Genomic DNA, 17,350 nt, shown 5'->3' on the forward strand with positions numbered 1-17,350 from the left:
GATCCAGGATGCTCCACCCAACCCATGTGGCCAGCTCCTTTCTGTAGAGGAGAAAACTGGAGCACAAAGAGGTTTACAGCAGCTAAGAGACAGCATTAGGAAGCAAGCATGGACTGTCTGGGATCCACAGTCTCCTATACCCCAGGGACTGTCCCATGGTGACTAGCAGGGCCTGAGTCTGCCATTGTCCATTCTCCCTCGGGCTGTTCCCAGTAAGGCCAGGAACACCAGCAGGACCACTGAGCACTGGGAAAGCGGGCATGCCTGCCATGTAGGAATGAGTAGGAGGTGGCAGGTAGATTGGGCAGTGCCGGGGTCCCCACTCAGCTGGGTCAAGGGAGCATTATGGTTTCCTGGACAAGTCCTCAGAAACCTCCTTCGGTGTCATTCTTGGGGGAAGCACCCTAACCCACAGGCTGCCCTGGCAATGGGCCTACCTCTGACCTTCGTTACCAGCTCCCCAGTACTCCCAGGCCATGGGCACAGGGACAGACACACAGCCATATCTGCCTGCAGGAAATACTCAAAGAAGCTAAGTCAGGTGCCAGGGCCACCATCTGAGGTCCCAGCTATCCTCCAGCCCTCTGCCAAGGTCACTTGTCCCAGCTGATCTCATGGGGAGCCTTAAGCTCATGGGCCAGCTCATTTTTCCAAAGGGGAACAGAGCCCAGACAGAAAGAGGGGTACACACTACAGGCCCCAGGAGCCAAGCTGCCACAGCCTCCACAGCCTCCCAGACATAGGGGCGGGGCACAAGAGCCTGTGGGACCAAAGGATGGGCTCCCAGCTGACATTCTGACAGGTCCCAGCAGTGGCCTCCTGTAGTGGGTCAAAGGACCTGGGAGGGCATCGCCAGTCTCACAGGAGGGATCCTCCCTAAGGCAGGAAGCTCCCTGACTCTGCCTTTAGCGTTATCGTGGGAATGGCCTGGGTAGCCTCCATAAGTAGCTTAACAATGCACAACAGCAGTGATGACTGAGACTTACTTAGCATCTACTGAATACCCCCATGGGGCCTCCTATAGCCCAGGCTGGCCTCAAACTCACTATGTAGCTGAGGATATCCTTGAAGTTCCAACTCCTGCCTTCATCTTCCAAATTCAGTTTACACAGCGGTGGGGACTTCACCCATGGCCTTGAGTAAGCACTCTATCACCCAGCGACAGCCCCAGCACCTCTCATGAGTTTTCTTGAGATAAGAGACACACTAAGTAGCACTGGGTAGCCTAGAATTCAGAATGTAGATCTGGCTGGCCTTGAACTCAGAGATCCACCTGCCTCTGCCTCCTTCCTAAGTCCTGGAATTAACGTGCCTCCATACCAGTCCTGTGTGTCATTTTCTCCCCCTTTTTCAAGACAGGGTTTCTCTGTGTAGCCTTGCCTATCCTCACTCTATAGACCAGGCTGGCCTTGAACTCACCGAGATCCTCCTGCCTCTGCCTCCCTAAGATCAAAGGAAGGTGTGCACAAGTGCTGCTTGGCCTTTTGTGACATTCTTAAGCCCATTTTACAGATGAGAACAGGTAAGTCTCAGGTCCCATCCTGTGATAGCTGGTGACTCCTGTGACACCCCACCACCACCACCACAGGTTTTCCCTACAGCAGGCTGCCTCCAGGGGCTGCAGAAGGCTCTAAGAGCCTGCAGCTGGGCCGGTCTTTCCTGGAACTCAGCTCAGACTCCTGGGATGACAGCAGCAGTAGCGCAGGGACAGATCCTCCTGTAAGAGCTCACACCACCCAGAATGGAGCCCTCAGCAGCCTGCGGCCTCATGGTTTTACATCTGAAGACAGGGCTCGGGAGACTTCCTGGGGGCCGGGAACCCCTCCTTTTCATGCCGTCCCAGAGAAAGGCAGGCAGGAGTGGCAGGTGTGGCTAGAGCTGTCCCAACTTAGTTGAGGAGCCATGGCACAAGGCCTAAGGGACACCCCGAGATGGTTTATTAACGAGTTCAGGGAGGTCCCCATTGTTATGTGACCCTAGGCAGGCCACACTTCTTCTGGGCCTCAGCCAGTATCTGGGCACGGTCTCTAACAAGCTCAGGATGAAGGAGTGACCTTTGTGGGATGTCGAGGCAACAAGTTCCAATCTTTCCCCAGCCTCTCCAAGGTCATCCGAGCGGCCTCTCCCCATCGGCAGCAGGCGGATGGGCCCTGAGGGGGGCTGCCAGCCGGCCCCTGCCCACGGTGCCCGCTGTTCCCTGCCAACAGCTCTGGTTGCTTCTCAAGTCTAGGAACACAGTGCCCCCTCCTCCCCGCCCACACCCAGGTGGCATCTCCCTTGGGGACATGGGTGGGCAGGAACACCAAGTGGCCAGGCCCCACGGCACTAGCAGTCCTAAGCTCCCCCCCCCTGGTCCGAAGGTGCCATCTCCTTTCCATTTCCATGAACTGAGGACAACTATTGAACATGAGTCGGGGCAGTAGTCAGCAAGATGGTCCAAACACGCCCCTGCCTGCTGGGGGCTTGCTCCATCTCTTCCCACCCCCTCCCATTACTTCACTCCTAAAGGACTGTCCAGCTTCCGGGCCTTTGCACATGCTGCTCCCTCCTCAGGGGCTGATCACGGTCAGTTCCCAACCTCACCTGTCCTTACCCAGGTGGAAAGAGGTGCTCCTCTTTATCTGGGCTAACAGAGTCCTCAACATGAGGATTAAGAGCAGAACCACCTTGGTTCAAAACCCAGCTCCAACCCTTCCTTACTGTGTGACCTTGGCACAGTTTCTCTACCTCTCTGTGCCTGTTTCCTCTCCTACATAATCAGGATACACAAACAGCCTACTTTAAAGAATGGCCATGAGAATGAAGTAAGTTCCTGTCTGTGGAGCCCTGAGAATAGGGCCTAGAGCCCAGCAAGCATGCTCTGTGTATCTGCTGCCTATCAAGAGCAGTGGCTACTGTGTGCTGGGCACCTACTGAAGTGCTAGGCCCCCAGCTTAGTGTGGCCACTCAGCACAGCAGAAAGGCCGCCCATATAACCCATAATAACCTCATGAGCAAACTGTACCAGGGGAAGGAGGAGGCCAGTGGTAGGAACAGTGGGCTTTGGGCAGATTACAGATCCGTGGCTATGCAGAAATATGTACACTCAACGTGGGACACCAGAGATCTATTTCATCATGACATGAGGGAGAGGAAGGAAAGGCTAGGGGCCAAGGGCTCTGCTGTGGCTCCTCGATACAGAAAGGAGATGGCTACATTGAATAGTGAACTGTGACTGAGTACTCTAGTACTCAGTACCCAAGTACTCCAAGCAGACAGCTATGTGCTCCTCGCCAGCATGTACTGCAGCCCCATCCCACTTCCAGCCCACAGACCACCCTGGGCACCAGCTCTGCCCCTCAGAGCCTCCTGCCTTCTTCCACTTCCTTTTCTACCCTGTTCCCCAAACTCTTGATGATGCTCCAACACTCCAAGCATGCCCCTGTCTCGGGCCTTTGCACTGGCATTCCCTCCCTAGGTTCTCTTCCTGAGAGCTGTAAGCCCACCCTTCTCCCAATGCCAGCCAGTCTTTCAGTGTGAGCACCTTCCTGGCTGCCCACCTATTTCCCCTCCCTGTTTTATGTAGGGTCCACAGCACTTGGCTCCCTCTAGCAGACCATGTGCACTGATCCCTTGTTTGCTGCTTTTCTGACCGCCCTGTGGGTCAACAAACGGCAAAGGCAGGGGGCTGTGTCCATCTGGTTCTCTGATGTGTCTCCAGGCTCCAGAACACTGTCCAGTGCATAGAAGTGCCCAGTGTACATGGATGGATGATGGATGGATGCATGGATACATAGATGACTGCATGGATTGATGCATGGAAGGATGGATGCATGCATGGATGGATGGATTTATGAATAGATGGATAGTTGTGGATGGATGATGCATGGAAGGATGGATGGACGGATACACAGATAGATGGATGATGGTGCATGGATGATGCATGGATGGATGCATGGATACATGGATGATGGTGCATGGATGGATACATGGATAGATGGATGATGGTGGATGGATGATGCATGGATGGATACATGGATAGATGGATGATGCATGGATGGATACATGGATAGATGGATGGTGGTGGATGGCTGGCTGGATGCATGGATGGTAGGTGGGTACATGGACAGGTAGGAGGATGGATTGGTAGATGGATAGGTGAGGATGGTTGGGTAGGTGGATGAATGAAAGGACAGACAGGTAGGTGAGTGGGTAGATATGCACATGGAGGGACCCCACTAAGGGATAGGCAGGTGGATGAGTAGGTAAGTAGGTGGACAGATGGATGGGCAGATAGACGGATGGATGGATGGACAGAAGATGGCAAGGTGGGGATAGAAGAGTGGATAAACAGTAGGTGGACAAGTGAGTGGGTAGTTAGGGGGATGGATGGGCCCCACTTAGAGCCTCCCAGGAAGGAGAGGTAGCCTAAACCACAGGTCTATTCATCCCAAAGGCTGAGCCCCATCCCCAGCTCTCCAAGCACCCTGAACTGCACAAGTTCCCAGCAGAGACTCTGACCACCCAGCTTACACAGGCAAAGTAAAATATACAGCAACTCCAGTCCCAGGCCCCACCCAGCACAGGCCTGGGCCAGGAACTGGGTGGGAGGTGGGGGAGGTGTCTGCCAAGTGAGTAAGGAGTGAGCAGGAGTGAGAGAGGGCGCATGGGGGTGGGGGAAGCGGGCAGATCCAAGGGCCACAGCAGTCAGAACATGCCTGGTCCTGCATTCTCAGTACAAGCATGCTGGGGGCTGTCATGCTTCAAACCGGCTCTGCCAGTGCCACTGGGCAGAGTGCCTGCAGGCTCCAGCTGGCCCTGGCAAAGGTGGAGGGGGTGAGGGGGTGGTGCTTTTGGACCCAGGACCTGCAGCCTGGGAAGATACAAGCTAAGCAAGTGGAAAATGAGGCTCACACAGCAAGCCCAGTGCAGACACACTGGTCCCTGTTGCTCTCTTCTGGACTTCAGCCCCTGACCTGTGCCATGAAGAACAAGATCCCTTCCCACTAGGCTGTGTCCTAAGCCTGGACGTCCAAAGTGTCCACACTGCAGCCCTCAGGCCACAGCATCCCCAGCCGGCTATGAATGCAATCTAGCACAAAGTTGTAACTTGCTTAAAACAAGATTCCCCTCCCCCACCCCGCCCCGTTTTGTTTTGTTTGTGTAACTCAAGAGTCCCTGGAGCTTGAACCATATAGATGACAACAGTGTGTCGCAATGACAAGAAGCTGGGAACCCAGCTTCCAGGATTAGGGAGGGCAAGGCAAGGAAGTGAGTGGAGCCTGAGCAGGCAGGGCGAGCTGGAGCTAAGAACGCTGTCTGGTTCTGCCAGGCTAGGAGGTCTTCTGCAAACCATGGAGCCCTTCTGGGCTGTTTCTCCATGTGGAAAGAGGCTTTGGGCTCTGATTCCGAGAACCTTCAATCCCAAAGAAACTCCAGCCTTGCTCCAAAGCCCAGCTGTGGACGGGCAGGCCCCTACACCCCAGACGCTGACTGAGGCTTCCCCGCAGCACTGTGAGGGAGAGACTGTTAACAGCAGGAGAAACTGGGGCTCAGTTCAAGCTTTCCCCAGCCTAGAGGCATACTGAGCAGTCTCCACTTCCCAAGACAAGAAATGGGTATATTTTTAAATTGCTGGCTGGGATTTGGGGACCAGGGTCTGTATTCTCTGAAGCCATAGATCCCCTAGGCCTTGACAGCCCAGATACAGCCCTCTCTGCTGTGTGATCCTGGCCATGGAGAAGCCACGCTCAGCCTCCATTTCCTGTCTTCAGTAGCCCGGTTGCAAACCTTGTTAGTCTCGGCTCCAAATACTTCCGATCCTTCTCTCATGCACCACCAAACTGGAGCAGAAAGCTTCTCAGAAACACTGATCTGAATCCTTCAGCCCTTGACCTCCCCACAGGCCCTACCCTAAAGGAAAGACCAAGTCTGTACAGGGGCCCCAAAACCCTCCCGGTCACCACACCAACCCTACCCTTCTCTTTTCCCGCTGTTGTACAGTGAATAGCACTCCCTTCTCTGGAAACAGCATGTTCCTGCCCCAGGGCCCTTGCACAGGCCATTCTCTTTGTCCGGAGTTTAGTCTACCCCACCCCCATCCACATGCCTCACCCCCTCACTTTCTCTGAGTCTTCAGGGCTCCTGTCCCCCACTCCAACAGGCATTTCAATGACAGCACCTCAGCCATCTCCACTCTTCCAGGCTCAGTTCAAAAGAGATCTTTTCTGGGGACTTGAGAGTCCCTCGGCCTGAGGCCCTCCATTTCTCTTTCCTAGCCTGGATCTTTGCTCTGATGGCAGCAGTCTCTGGATGAGCACAGGGCCACTTCCACTCGCTCACACATGGATATTTGGTGGTTAGTGTTGTATTAAAACTAGCACCCAATGCTTTAATCCCGGCACTTGGGAGGCAGAGGCAGGTGGATCGCTGTGAGTTTGAGGCCAGCCTGGACTACAGAGTGAGTTCTAGGACAGCCAGAGCAACACAGAGAAACCCTGTCTCAAAAAAAAACAAAACAAAACAAAACAAAAACAAAAGACCACCACCACCACAACAAAACTAACACGTAGCTGGAACAGCTGGACATCTTCAGACAGAGCAGTGTGGCTAAAAGCACAGGCCCCGCAAGCGGAAGTTTCCTGGGGTGGAGGGGTGGAAGGAAGACGGACAGATGGAAGATGAATGGGTGAATAAAGGATGAACAGTGGACAGAAGGAGAGATGCACAGAGCACCCACAGCAGGCTCAGAGCTTGCCAGAGATGCCCAGGACCCCTAAGAAATGGTCAAGACAGGGAAGAGACACTGAGCTCCCCAGCCATAATGGCAAGGCTGTGCAACCCTTCGGGTTCCCACCCTCGGCCCCAGAAAACTCCTTCTCCCGGGGGATGGAGTGTAGAGGAGGGGCAGACAGCTCTGCTCCTCAGGGCGGGGGCTCCTAGGCTCCATCTGTCTCCCCACAAAGGGGCTTTGTCCTTGGAACTGAGAACCTAGGGCGCCCGGAAGCTGCCCCTTGGCAGCTCAGCAAGGCCTCGGCTCTGAGCCAGGTTCTCCCAGGACTGTACAACACTGGACACAGCCCTCCAAAGGATGGTCTCCATTTCTGGGGGGGGGGGGAGAAACTGAGGCTCAGGAAGGCAAAATCACTTAGCCAAGCTCTCCCAGCTGGAATCAAAGTGAGGCTTCAAAGCCAGGCCTGTTGGGTCCCACAGTAGATAGTTCTCAGACCACGCAGAGCTCAAGAGAGGGTGGACTGTGCCCTGGGAGGCTCACTCGAAAGGAAGGAGACTGGAACCTGGACCAGAGCCCAGCCCAGGTGCCTGGGGAACCCACCACTGAATCCCCCCATTTCCTGAGGGGCAGTGTGACCAAGAGATGCTGTAAGAGGGGACTGTGGCGAGCCTCCCTGCTCCCCACCCCACCCAGGCTCTTGCTATTCCCAGACAGAAGCACTCAGCAGAGTTCCCTGGGCCACTGCAAGGAGGCCACACCGCCTGAGCCAGGCGTGAACCACACAACTGTATATACCCATCTCCCCGAAGCCCTCCCACCTCATAAGGCTGTGTGTAAACACTTCAGCATTACGCTTGGGGTGTCCACAGAGGGCACCAGATCCAAACCTGCCCCCCCCCCCCCCAGTGCTCAGAAGGAGCTTGCACACTGTACCATCAGGCCCTGATCAGGCTCCTCCTCAACCAGCCGATGTCCTCCACCCAGTGAGGGGCTTTGATCCCTGTTTTGAACCCCAGCCCTTCTTCCTCCTCTGCCCTCCACCACCTACGCCTGCCCTGCTCCCATCACTCTAAGACAGCAGAGTCTGAGTGTGCTGGATGAACCAAGGCCCCTTCTTAGTACCTATGCATGACCACAGCCCCCAGGCTATGCACACACACACTCATGGAGTGTAGAGGAGGGGCACACTTCGGTCCCTGGGTTCCCTCTGTTCTGCATGCCCTCACTTTTCTCTTTCTCTGACAACCTCTTGCTCACCCTTTAAGTCCTAGATGTCACCTCCGGGAAGTCCACCCAGCATTGTTAGGCCGCCATTATTCCTGTGGTACCTAGCTCACAGTAGAGCAACCATCAGGGTCTGCACTTAGCTCCCCAGAGCATTGCTTCCCGACAGTCCCAGATCGGTCCCCAAGACTGCTCAAGGTGTCCTGTCCTCCAAAGTCCATCTCCTCTCAGAGCCCAGGAGCAGCCGCCCATGCGCCACCTCGCCCCACCAGGTGTGCCTCACTGGCTCAGACACCATCAGTTGCTAATCAGGGCCTATGCAGACAGCCCCAAAGGCAGGCAACCCCAAAGGCAGCCAAGGCCTGTTCTGACCATGATGCCCATGGATCTAAGGTGTGGGCAGAGCGGGTGGAGGGGGAGCTGCCTGCAAATGGCCAACTGGTAACCAAACCCACATTGCTTCTAAAACTAGGGCACAGGATTGAAACGGGAACAGCAGAATTATCCCCAAATAGAACGGTGGCTCATCTGGTTCCGGGCTGTTGGAACACCTGGAGGGGTGGGGGTGGGGAACAGGAGGCAAATCTTGCAGTGGGGACCCACTCAACCCACAAACCTTCCCGCCTTGGGTCCCAGGCTGCCCGACCTGCAAGCCTTTGATCACACCATCCTCTGCCTGGGACAATCTCCCCTTCCTGCCCCTGGACCCAACCACTGAGGGAAAACTTCCTAAAGCTGTACGATATTTAGAGAGAAGGAGCTTGTCATCTTCCAGCTAACCCAAGAGGAAAAACTGCTGCCTCCTGACATGGACAAGGAAGAAGCCATTTTCTTGGACTTCCAGCAGAGGTAAGTGGAACAGGGTTCACTTCAGCCTTCTCTGGGGACTAAGGACAGCTCAGAACAAAGTCCACAGGGCACACCCTGGCCATCGAATACTTAGAAGGAACCTCCCAATGTCACCCCTTCAGTGTGCTATGTGACCCCAGGGAAGTCACTTTATCTCTCTGATCCATCTAGGAACTCACAGGAAGGCAAACTCAAGACTCAGAATTGTGGAGTGTCCTAGCTACCCAAGCAGGGAGAGCCAACCAGAGGCCAGTTTCCTTAAATGAAGCTGCTCACTGGGCTCTATCTCCCTCACAGCCCTGCTGGGGTGCACAGGTAACTACACACAAGTGCTTCGTAAACTATAAAGTGCTATACCATTGGGAGTGCTAATTACCACACATTTATTTCCTTAGAGGCAGAGAAAACCAGCCTAGAGTCAGGACTTGCCACCTCTGACAGAGCTGGAGCCTTGAAAGACAGCAGAGAAAGGGGAGAGCCAGAGACACTTTGGCTACTAGAGGCCTTGGGCAACAGTGAGGTATCCAGTCAGGTGTAATGGTGGATCCTGTAATTCCAGCTCTCAGAAAACTGAGGCAGGAGGATTGCTGCCAGTCTGGGCTACAAGATGGGTTGCAAGTCAGCCTAGGCTATATAGCAAGACCCCCCCTCTCTCTCTCTCTCTCTCTCTCTCTCTCTCTCTCTGGACAAAGGCATGGACACCCAACTATCTAGACAAGCATGAAACCAGCCAGTGTCTCAAAGCGCTTGCGAGGTAACCCACAACAGAGACACATGGGGAAGGGAGGCCGGTGCTCAGGAAGGAACTCTGTCCCGACTGGTGATTTCTCCAGGAGCTATGCAGAGCTCGGACCCTTCTATGAGCCTCTACTTGTCACCACAAGGAAAGCGCAGCTTGCACCCATGCCATGTGGACCAGCACGCGGAGCACCCACTGCCCAGATGGCAGTCATAGAAAGAGCTCCACAAGTAGGGGGGTCTTGGGCACTGGAGGCCATGGGACGGATATGTGACCAGGTTCTAGGAGGGGCGGAGAGAGGCAGGCGCTAGCTTTGGAGTAGCTAGATGGAGCTGGCAGGTTCCAATCAGTGCAATCCCTCCTAGAAGTGTAGGGCAAGACAACCAGAAACCAAGGTGGCCAGTGCCAGCTCTGAGGTTCCCAAATCAATTTGTCTTTCTGCCTCATCACAGAATCACCTTCCCTCATAGCTTCCAAAACACGCTGAATGGGCCCTGTGCCCAAAAACTGGACATATACTAGCATGCCTGACAGTCAGGCCATCTTCTCACAGCTATACTAGAGCTACACATATTGGGGAAACTGAGGCACAGAGAAATCATTTTCTCCACAAACTGATACAACAAACAGGTCTCTATGCCAGGATTCAAACCCAGAGCCAATTGTCTCCCTAGGATCTCCTACTACCAGGAGATCATGCACCTGCACCATCCAATATCCACCAGCCACATTACATGCCCAGGAAGTCAGGGAACTCATACTCTGCCTAAGAAAGATGTCAGCCACACTGGGGACATTCAGCAGGAATCAGATATCCACAGTTATCCAGACTCCAGAAGTCCGTGCTCACATCTCACTTGCTGGATGGCTACAGCCACAGTCCTTTGCTTCTCGGGGACTCTGCTCACCTTCCACATAATAGGAATAAATCTCTACCCACTCCAGGATAAGGAACAGATATAGTGGGTCACCCTGTTGTGGTCAGCTTTGGAGAACACAGTGTGTGGATACTGACATCAGATAAAGCCAAGTGGAGGCCACAAGTTGGACAGAGTGGCCTGAGAGAAGCTACCAGACTCCAGCAAGACCTCCATGCCTTCTGGTGCCACTCCAGCCTGTTCCCAACCCCCAATGTCAGATTCGATCGTGCTGGCTGCACAGTCCAGCAGGCCCAAGGACGCCCAAGGAACCATGGCTACCATCACCAATAGTTGGCAGACACCCTCCACCCATCCTGAACACCCACTCGACTCCAGCTAGGACCCTGACTCAAGTTCCCAAGCAAGGGAAGAGCTCCATGATGAAGACACGGAGGACCAGAACAGGAAGAGATAAACCACAGTCTTTCAATTTCTTCTCCCTTCCTGCTTCTCCTTTCTAGAACTCCTTTGAGTAGTCCTAGGGGAAGTCACTCACCCCGAGTCCCATAGCAACGAGTGGAGAGATGGGGGTTCTGGCTTCCTGCTCTGGGATTCTCCCTAATTGCCTAGCCCTCTCTCTTGTCAGGCCATCTGACAGTGTCGTGGTCATGGGCAGGCTGGCTGGTGGGGACAGTCCTACATCAAAAGACATTAGCATTTTCTTCCTAGCTTGGCTAACGTGCCCTGGGTCTGTCTCCTTCACTTCCCCCAGAATGAAGGAGGAGGTCTGGATAGATCAGGAATGACAAACTCATGGCACCTAGACAACGCTTGCTAATCTTCTGCCCAGAGCAGACATTACTAATCTATTACAGCACTGTCTCCCATGAAGCCAACACTGGACGTCAGAATGCTCAACACAGCACTTCAGTTTGTGGAACTGGAAGTCAGAACTTCTTGTCTGAGCCAGAGGGAAAAAAATACATATAATATACAAAAAAAATCAGTAGATTAAGCTACTGGGATTACCTTAGCAAAGAGGCTGTGATTTGACTCAGGGCTTACCAGTGGAATGAGGCTTTGAGCAATAGGTCTCCTCTCTAAGAGCAGTGAGGCAGAGCCAGCTCCAGTGAGGGCCTGTGGGATCCCAGCCTCTCCTTGGCCCTGTCAGCTGCAAGTCCATTTTACAGCTTCAGCCTTGTGTCCCAGGACCAGGGCCAACTGCTAGAGGAGGCAAGACTTTGGCCCATGTCTGGTTCCAACCTGCTCACATTTATTAAGCCCTGGATGTGTTAGGTACCCTGTGTCCATCTTCTTGGGACATCAAGGCAGCCATGAGTCAGCTCTACTTCATGGATGAAGAAACTGAGGCCCCTCAAAGGTGATGACCTCTCCCCAGAAAACCAGAGAGGTTTTCCCCGGAGAGGTTAAAGGTCTATCAGAGGTACAAAGGGCTGTGAAGTCTAAAGGGCCATAGAGGGGAAGGAGGACCTCAAACTGAGGCTGCGGCTCACAGTGGGGTCTCCACACAGAGCCTCTGCAGGCCTCTGAGAATCCAGTAGCGCCAATTCTGAATGCGGAGTTCAGAGCTCTACAGCCCATCCCTGGATGTCACCTGGGAAACCCTAAGCAAGTGGCCTTTTCTCTCTAGGTCTTAACAACAGTGTACATCCAGAAAGTTAGACCACCTCACGTGCACAACTGCCAGCTCAGCTTTCCGGGACAGAGAGTACAGGGCTCACGGTCACCCAGCACACTGATGTCCTTTCCTATCAATATCCTCTTCTAGCTTTGCCCAAACTGAGACCTTCAGATCCATGCCATCACTCAAGGCCATGGCCACAGGGATGGCAAGGCTGAGCCCAGAGATACCAACAGGTTTCCCAATGCCTCATACAGCCAATGGGTCCCATTTTCTGGGCATCCACTAGTGCCAGGGACAGGGCCTTCTCTCAACCCTAACTGGAAAGGGGGAGATTGTTGGTCCTCGTTTTTAATGAAGAAGCCAAGCCCCAGAAAGACACAGCAAAGGACTCAAAGATACACAGCAAATGGGACAGTCAGCAGTCAGAACTTGAACTCAGGCCTATCAGATGCACAAGATGATCTCCGGTTTCTAGGCTGACCATCCCTGTCCTTCAGTTCACTCCCAAGCTTCCCACCCCACCCCACCTCCACCCCCACCCCCCATACACCAGCACTGTGCTTCCTGATCCCTGGTTCTCACCGCCTCTTGGCTTCATGGGTTGAACTCCTACTGTACCTTCAGAGCCTAGCCTCATACAGTGCCTCCTCTTGAGACCTGATCAGGCCCCCACAGAATATTAGAGGCCAGCCTACACATCTTTTCCATTAGCTCTGGGTACTTGGCCTCCAGAAGCTGGTTCACACAGCTCCCTGTATAAAAATGGAGGACAAGATCCTGCTCAAGACTTCTGGGAGCCCTCACAGAGACCAGCCCTACTGATAGCAGGCCGTGTTGGACAGTCCTCTCTCACAGCTCTTCCCTTGTTTCTCCACAACAGGCATCCACTCCCCTGACCTCAGGGCCTTTGCACATACACCTCCCTCTGCCTGGGGCACCTTCCCCTAGCTTCATGCCCAGGTCCCTCCTACACCCTTCCTTCAAGATTCCTCTGTTCCCTAGGCCCTGCCCTTATCACAGCCATGATTATATACTCATTTATCTGGCCACTTGGCTTATCCTCTATAGTCCAGTTTCTAGGAGCCAAGGACCTGTTCACAGTTTCCCAGCAAGTCCCCAGGCAGATGACCTTCTGAGCAGAGAGGAAAAACACTGGCCCAGCTGCACTCTTGGCTAGCTGGCCACTGCTTCCTGCAGCTCAAGCTCCTCCTCCAGGAAGCCCCCCAAAGCTGCTCACCCAAGTTCACAGGCCCTAGCGCATAGTAAGTGCTCAATGAACGATCAAAGACAGCCGAGGACCAGATGGACAGCAGGGGCAAAAGTCATTAACCAAGTCCTCCCTAGACCCTGGGGCTTAGAGGACCCAGAGAAGCCCCATCCCCACCCCAACGCTCAGATGACAATCGGGGTAAAACCTCAAGCAGGAGGCAGCCTGTGCTCTGGGGGCAGGGGGACAGGGGGGGCAGGGGGGCACACAACAGGAAACAGGAGAGGATGAGGTGGGAGAGATAGGGTTGCCTAAGGCTGGAAGAACAGGGATGAACATGAGATAGGGGGTGCTCTAGCACTCATTCTCAGTGTGTACCCCAGAATGTAGGCAGGCGGTCAGCTGAGAGAGGTGACACACTGTAAGTCACTCACTTCCCCTTGTGGAAAGGCCACCTCACCGGGACACACCCCATCTCCAGTAGAGACTTATGACTCTGCCAGGTGGGGGTGATATGGGAGGAGCCTTTTCCAACAATGCCTTGTGCCTGACCCCAAAGTACACAGCCTTCGGTGTCACTGCTGGTTAAAGGGCAGCCAGCCAGCTCCTCTCAAGTCTAGGCTTCGGTTCCAGCTGCAGACTGAGCTAGCCCCAGGAGTTCAGTGGACTTCAGCATCTCTGGTCATCATGGCTCGATCTGATTTATCTGTCCGTTCTGTGGTGCTGCGGCTAGCTCCAGGCAGGGCCTTGGGCAGTCGAAGCCTGTGCTCTACCACTGAGTTCCCTCACAAGCCAATTGATCATTCCTCCCTGACAGGATTGAGGCCAAAGAGAACCTACCTTCACACAGCTGTGGGCCGCTGGAGGATGCTCTGCTATTTCTTTCTGGCCGGGCTCTAGGGCACCCTTTGAGGCACAGAGTTCCCCTCTTTAGCAGGTGGCTGTGCCACAAGCACCCCAGCCATCTTGAGCAGGCTCCAGGATGGGACTCATTTATTGAGTTCCCCGTCCCCATGTATGCCAACTCCTTAGCTGCAGAAGCTCAGGGAATAGTCACCTGAGGCCCCTGTCGCTGGTGTGAAGGGTCCAAGGGGCTGGCCCCAGCTCAAATCACGCAGAAAAACAAGAGACTTCGATGCCTGGACTCACAAGTCTGCAAAGAGCCCCCCCCCCCCCCCCTGCGCGCGCCCCGCCCCCATGCCCACCTTGGAAACTGAATCTGACTTCCACCCAGGTGAACCCGTCACCATTGCCTTTATTGGGCAGTTTGAGGCTGGAAAGCTCTTGTTCAGGGCCTCATAAGCCTCACATTCCTCTGTCCACTTTTCTCCCTCTGAGTACCCCCAGAGGTTTAGGGGTTACCCAGAGGTGAGTCCTCTGTTCACTCCCACCCTTCAACAGCTCAGCAGTCCTGGCCAGGCCCACCCAGCACTGAGGAGGACCTTGGCTCAGAGAGCGAAGGCAGTTGTCCCCAAGACACACAGCATGACAAGTGGTGGTCGGTCCTAGCAGGGGACACAAACTCACCTCCATTACCTGCCAGGGTGGGCAAGCGGACCTAGTGGTGGTAGTGAAACCCCAAAACTTTTGCCAACTTCTGAGCCGGCCGGTCGCTGGGCCTGAGCAGGGGCGAGGCTGGGGGGCTGGGGGTGGCTGAGGACAGAGTGGCCCAATCTCTCCCAGGCCAGGAGCAGCAGGCCCTAACCGAGGCCCCGAGACCCAAGGAGGTCGTGTGGCCGGCAGGGCACCCAGTCCTCAGGGTCCACCCCACCCCCACCACCCACTCCGGGCCGGGGGGCGCAGGGCCCCGCAGCCGCGATCGCGGGCGGCACCGATCGGCCGGGTTTTCAGATGTGGCCTAGCCGGGCCGGGGACTCCGCGGCAGAGGGTCCCCACGCGCCGGTGCCCCCCGCGCCCCGCCCGGCCTTCCCCGCGCATCCCAACAAAAGGCCGCGCCGGGCAGGTCGCGGGCCGCGGCGGGGAGTGGGCAGGGCGGGAGCCCGCAGCGGGGCGCGGGACCGGCGGGGCGGGGGCGCTCACCTGCGCGGCGGCCGCGGGCTCCGGACGCGCCCGGGCGGACCCCAACGGGGCGCGCGGCGCTGGCGGGCGGCGGCCTGGCCGCTCCGGCGGGGCGGCCGGGTGGATTCCGGGCCGGGAGAGACAGACCTAGAGAAAGGGAGGAGGCGGCGGCGGCGGCGGCGGCGGCGGCGAGGGGGAGGGAGCGCGCGGGAGGAGGGGCCGCGGTCGCGGCGAGCCGGAGAAAGAAGGAAGCGCGGACCCGGGCCCCGCCGGCGACCCGGGGGACCTGCTGCGCGAGCCGGGCCCGCGCCTCCCGCACCCAGCCCCCTCCCCGCAGCTCCGCCCGCGGGGGCGCCCTCCACGCCACGCGCCCGGCTCTGCCACCCGGGACCACGTTAAGGTTCCACCCTAGCTACCTGAGCTACGCACCGATGGCTAGCACTGTCTTCCAGACACGGAAACTGAGGCACTGGTCACACCAGCCTCGCCCTAAGTGTCTTTAACCGGAGACTGGGTTCAGAAGGGCAGAGTGAGGAGGAGAGGCAGCATTATTAAAAATGTATCAAGAGGCGAATAGTAGCTCACTATGTGGCCCAGGCTGGCCTTGAACTTGTGGGAGTCTCCAGCCTCTGCCTACGGAGGGAAGGGACTGCAAGCATCAGGCCAAGCCTAAATTCATTTTCAATGCATACAGAGACCATGGACATCGCTGGGCAGTGCGCAGGTAGCTAGCCACTGAGGACAGCAGCACCAGCTGGACAGGAAGTGGAGAAGGAAAATGGGACGAGGGGGCCGGGATGTGGCTTCAGGTTGGTCTCGAAGACCACACACACACACATCAGTCCCTGTCCAGGCTCTAGGGCTGCTCCTTGGGGACAGGCAGAGGGTCCATCTTTGACTCCTCCTTCCCCCTCTACAAAGATGGGTCTGACCAGCTGTCAATCACCATCTGCCTACATCGTCCTTTCTTGAAAGTGCTCCCATCTCACAGATGGGCAACTGAGATCCAACCCCGTTAATGTGGCACCATGGCACCAGGCCTGAGCTTCTCCTGATTAGAGATCCCTCCTGAAAGGCAGGTTCCCTATCCTCCTAGAATGTAAGAGGCTCCAGCCTCGGGATACAATCTCTTCCAGGAGGCCAGGAAGGAGCAAAGCTTTGAGTCAGGCTGATCTGAGTTCACATCTAGGCCAGGTGCCTCAGGGCTTGCTCAGCCCATCAGCTTCCTATTCCAGCCCCCTCTGAAGTAGGAGTGGACTAACAGAAGGCCCACTGCTGAAGTGTGGCCAGGGTATCCCATTGAGGCCGAAGAGGGGATGGGACTGATCAGGGTTCCTCATGAACAGCAGGCAAACTAGCCACTCCTGTTTGCAAGGCTTGCTTAAAGATTAACGGCAGTTTCCCAGGACTCCACTCAGCAGGCCCTGGCTGGAGGAGCAGGTTCCCCGCCCTCTTCTCTGCCAAAGAGTTGTCTAATGGCCTTTACTGGCCACACTGGGCTGGGGGAAGGGTGGAGACTCTTCCTATGAGGTGCTGGCACTGGTTTTCAGCGGCTTGCAAGAACTTATGACGGTGTCCTTCCCAGTGCCATATTCAGTGACGTCAGGTTGGTCACCTGGCATCGGCCGCAGAGGAAGTACGTTCTCCTTGGAAATGGAGAAAATTGACAAACCATGCCTTCGCTTTTTCTTCCAGAGAGTTGGCTGTTAAATATTTGCCAGCATATCACTAAATCCATTGCCAGAAGTTCAACAGAAAGGTCTGGGCACTTCTAGAACCGAGACAAGCTTCAAAGCACAAACTTTGGACCCACAGGCTTGGGTTGACGACTCAACTCTACCACTTTGCAAATAAATGAATGACCTAGAGCATGCTATTTTTCCGAGCTCAGTATGCCAAAAACCTGCCAAACGGGTAAGGAGAACACATCCTGAGAACACTGGCATGAGGGTACAGAGAGGCAAGTGAGGTTTGAACGGTTAGGTTCTCACAGCCTTACACAGAAGACTCTGTTGTGGCACAGCCTCACACCTGCAGCTACCCTGCTTTGAGGGCAGAGTGACAGGCGGGGTTCTCTGAAGAAGTGGCCAGCACA

The 17,350-nt window shown here is 55.4% G+C and overlaps 1 protein-coding gene across 1 annotated transcript in view; it reads right to left on the reverse strand.

The window, feature by feature from the left end:
• The window catches only part of LOC118581929 (atherin-like), a 33,051-nt gene extending 16,174 nt beyond the window's left edge, over positions 1-16,877 (reverse strand). The window contains exons 1-2 of the mRNA XM_036184325.1: positions 16,796-16,877; positions 15,277-15,663 (exon numbers count right to left, since the gene is read on the reverse strand). Of these exons, the coding sequence (XP_036040218.1) occupies positions 15,277-15,663; positions 16,796-16,877 (469 nt within the window). The remainder of the gene's footprint in view (positions 1-15,276; positions 15,664-16,795) is intronic.
• Between the last annotated feature and the right edge of the window lie 473 nt (positions 16,878-17,350).

Source organism: Onychomys torridus, chromosome 4, assembly GCF_903995425.1.
Source record: "Onychomys torridus chromosome 4, mOncTor1.1, whole genome shotgun sequence".
Taxonomy (NCBI): Eukaryota; Metazoa; Chordata; class Mammalia; order Rodentia; family Cricetidae; genus Onychomys; species Onychomys torridus.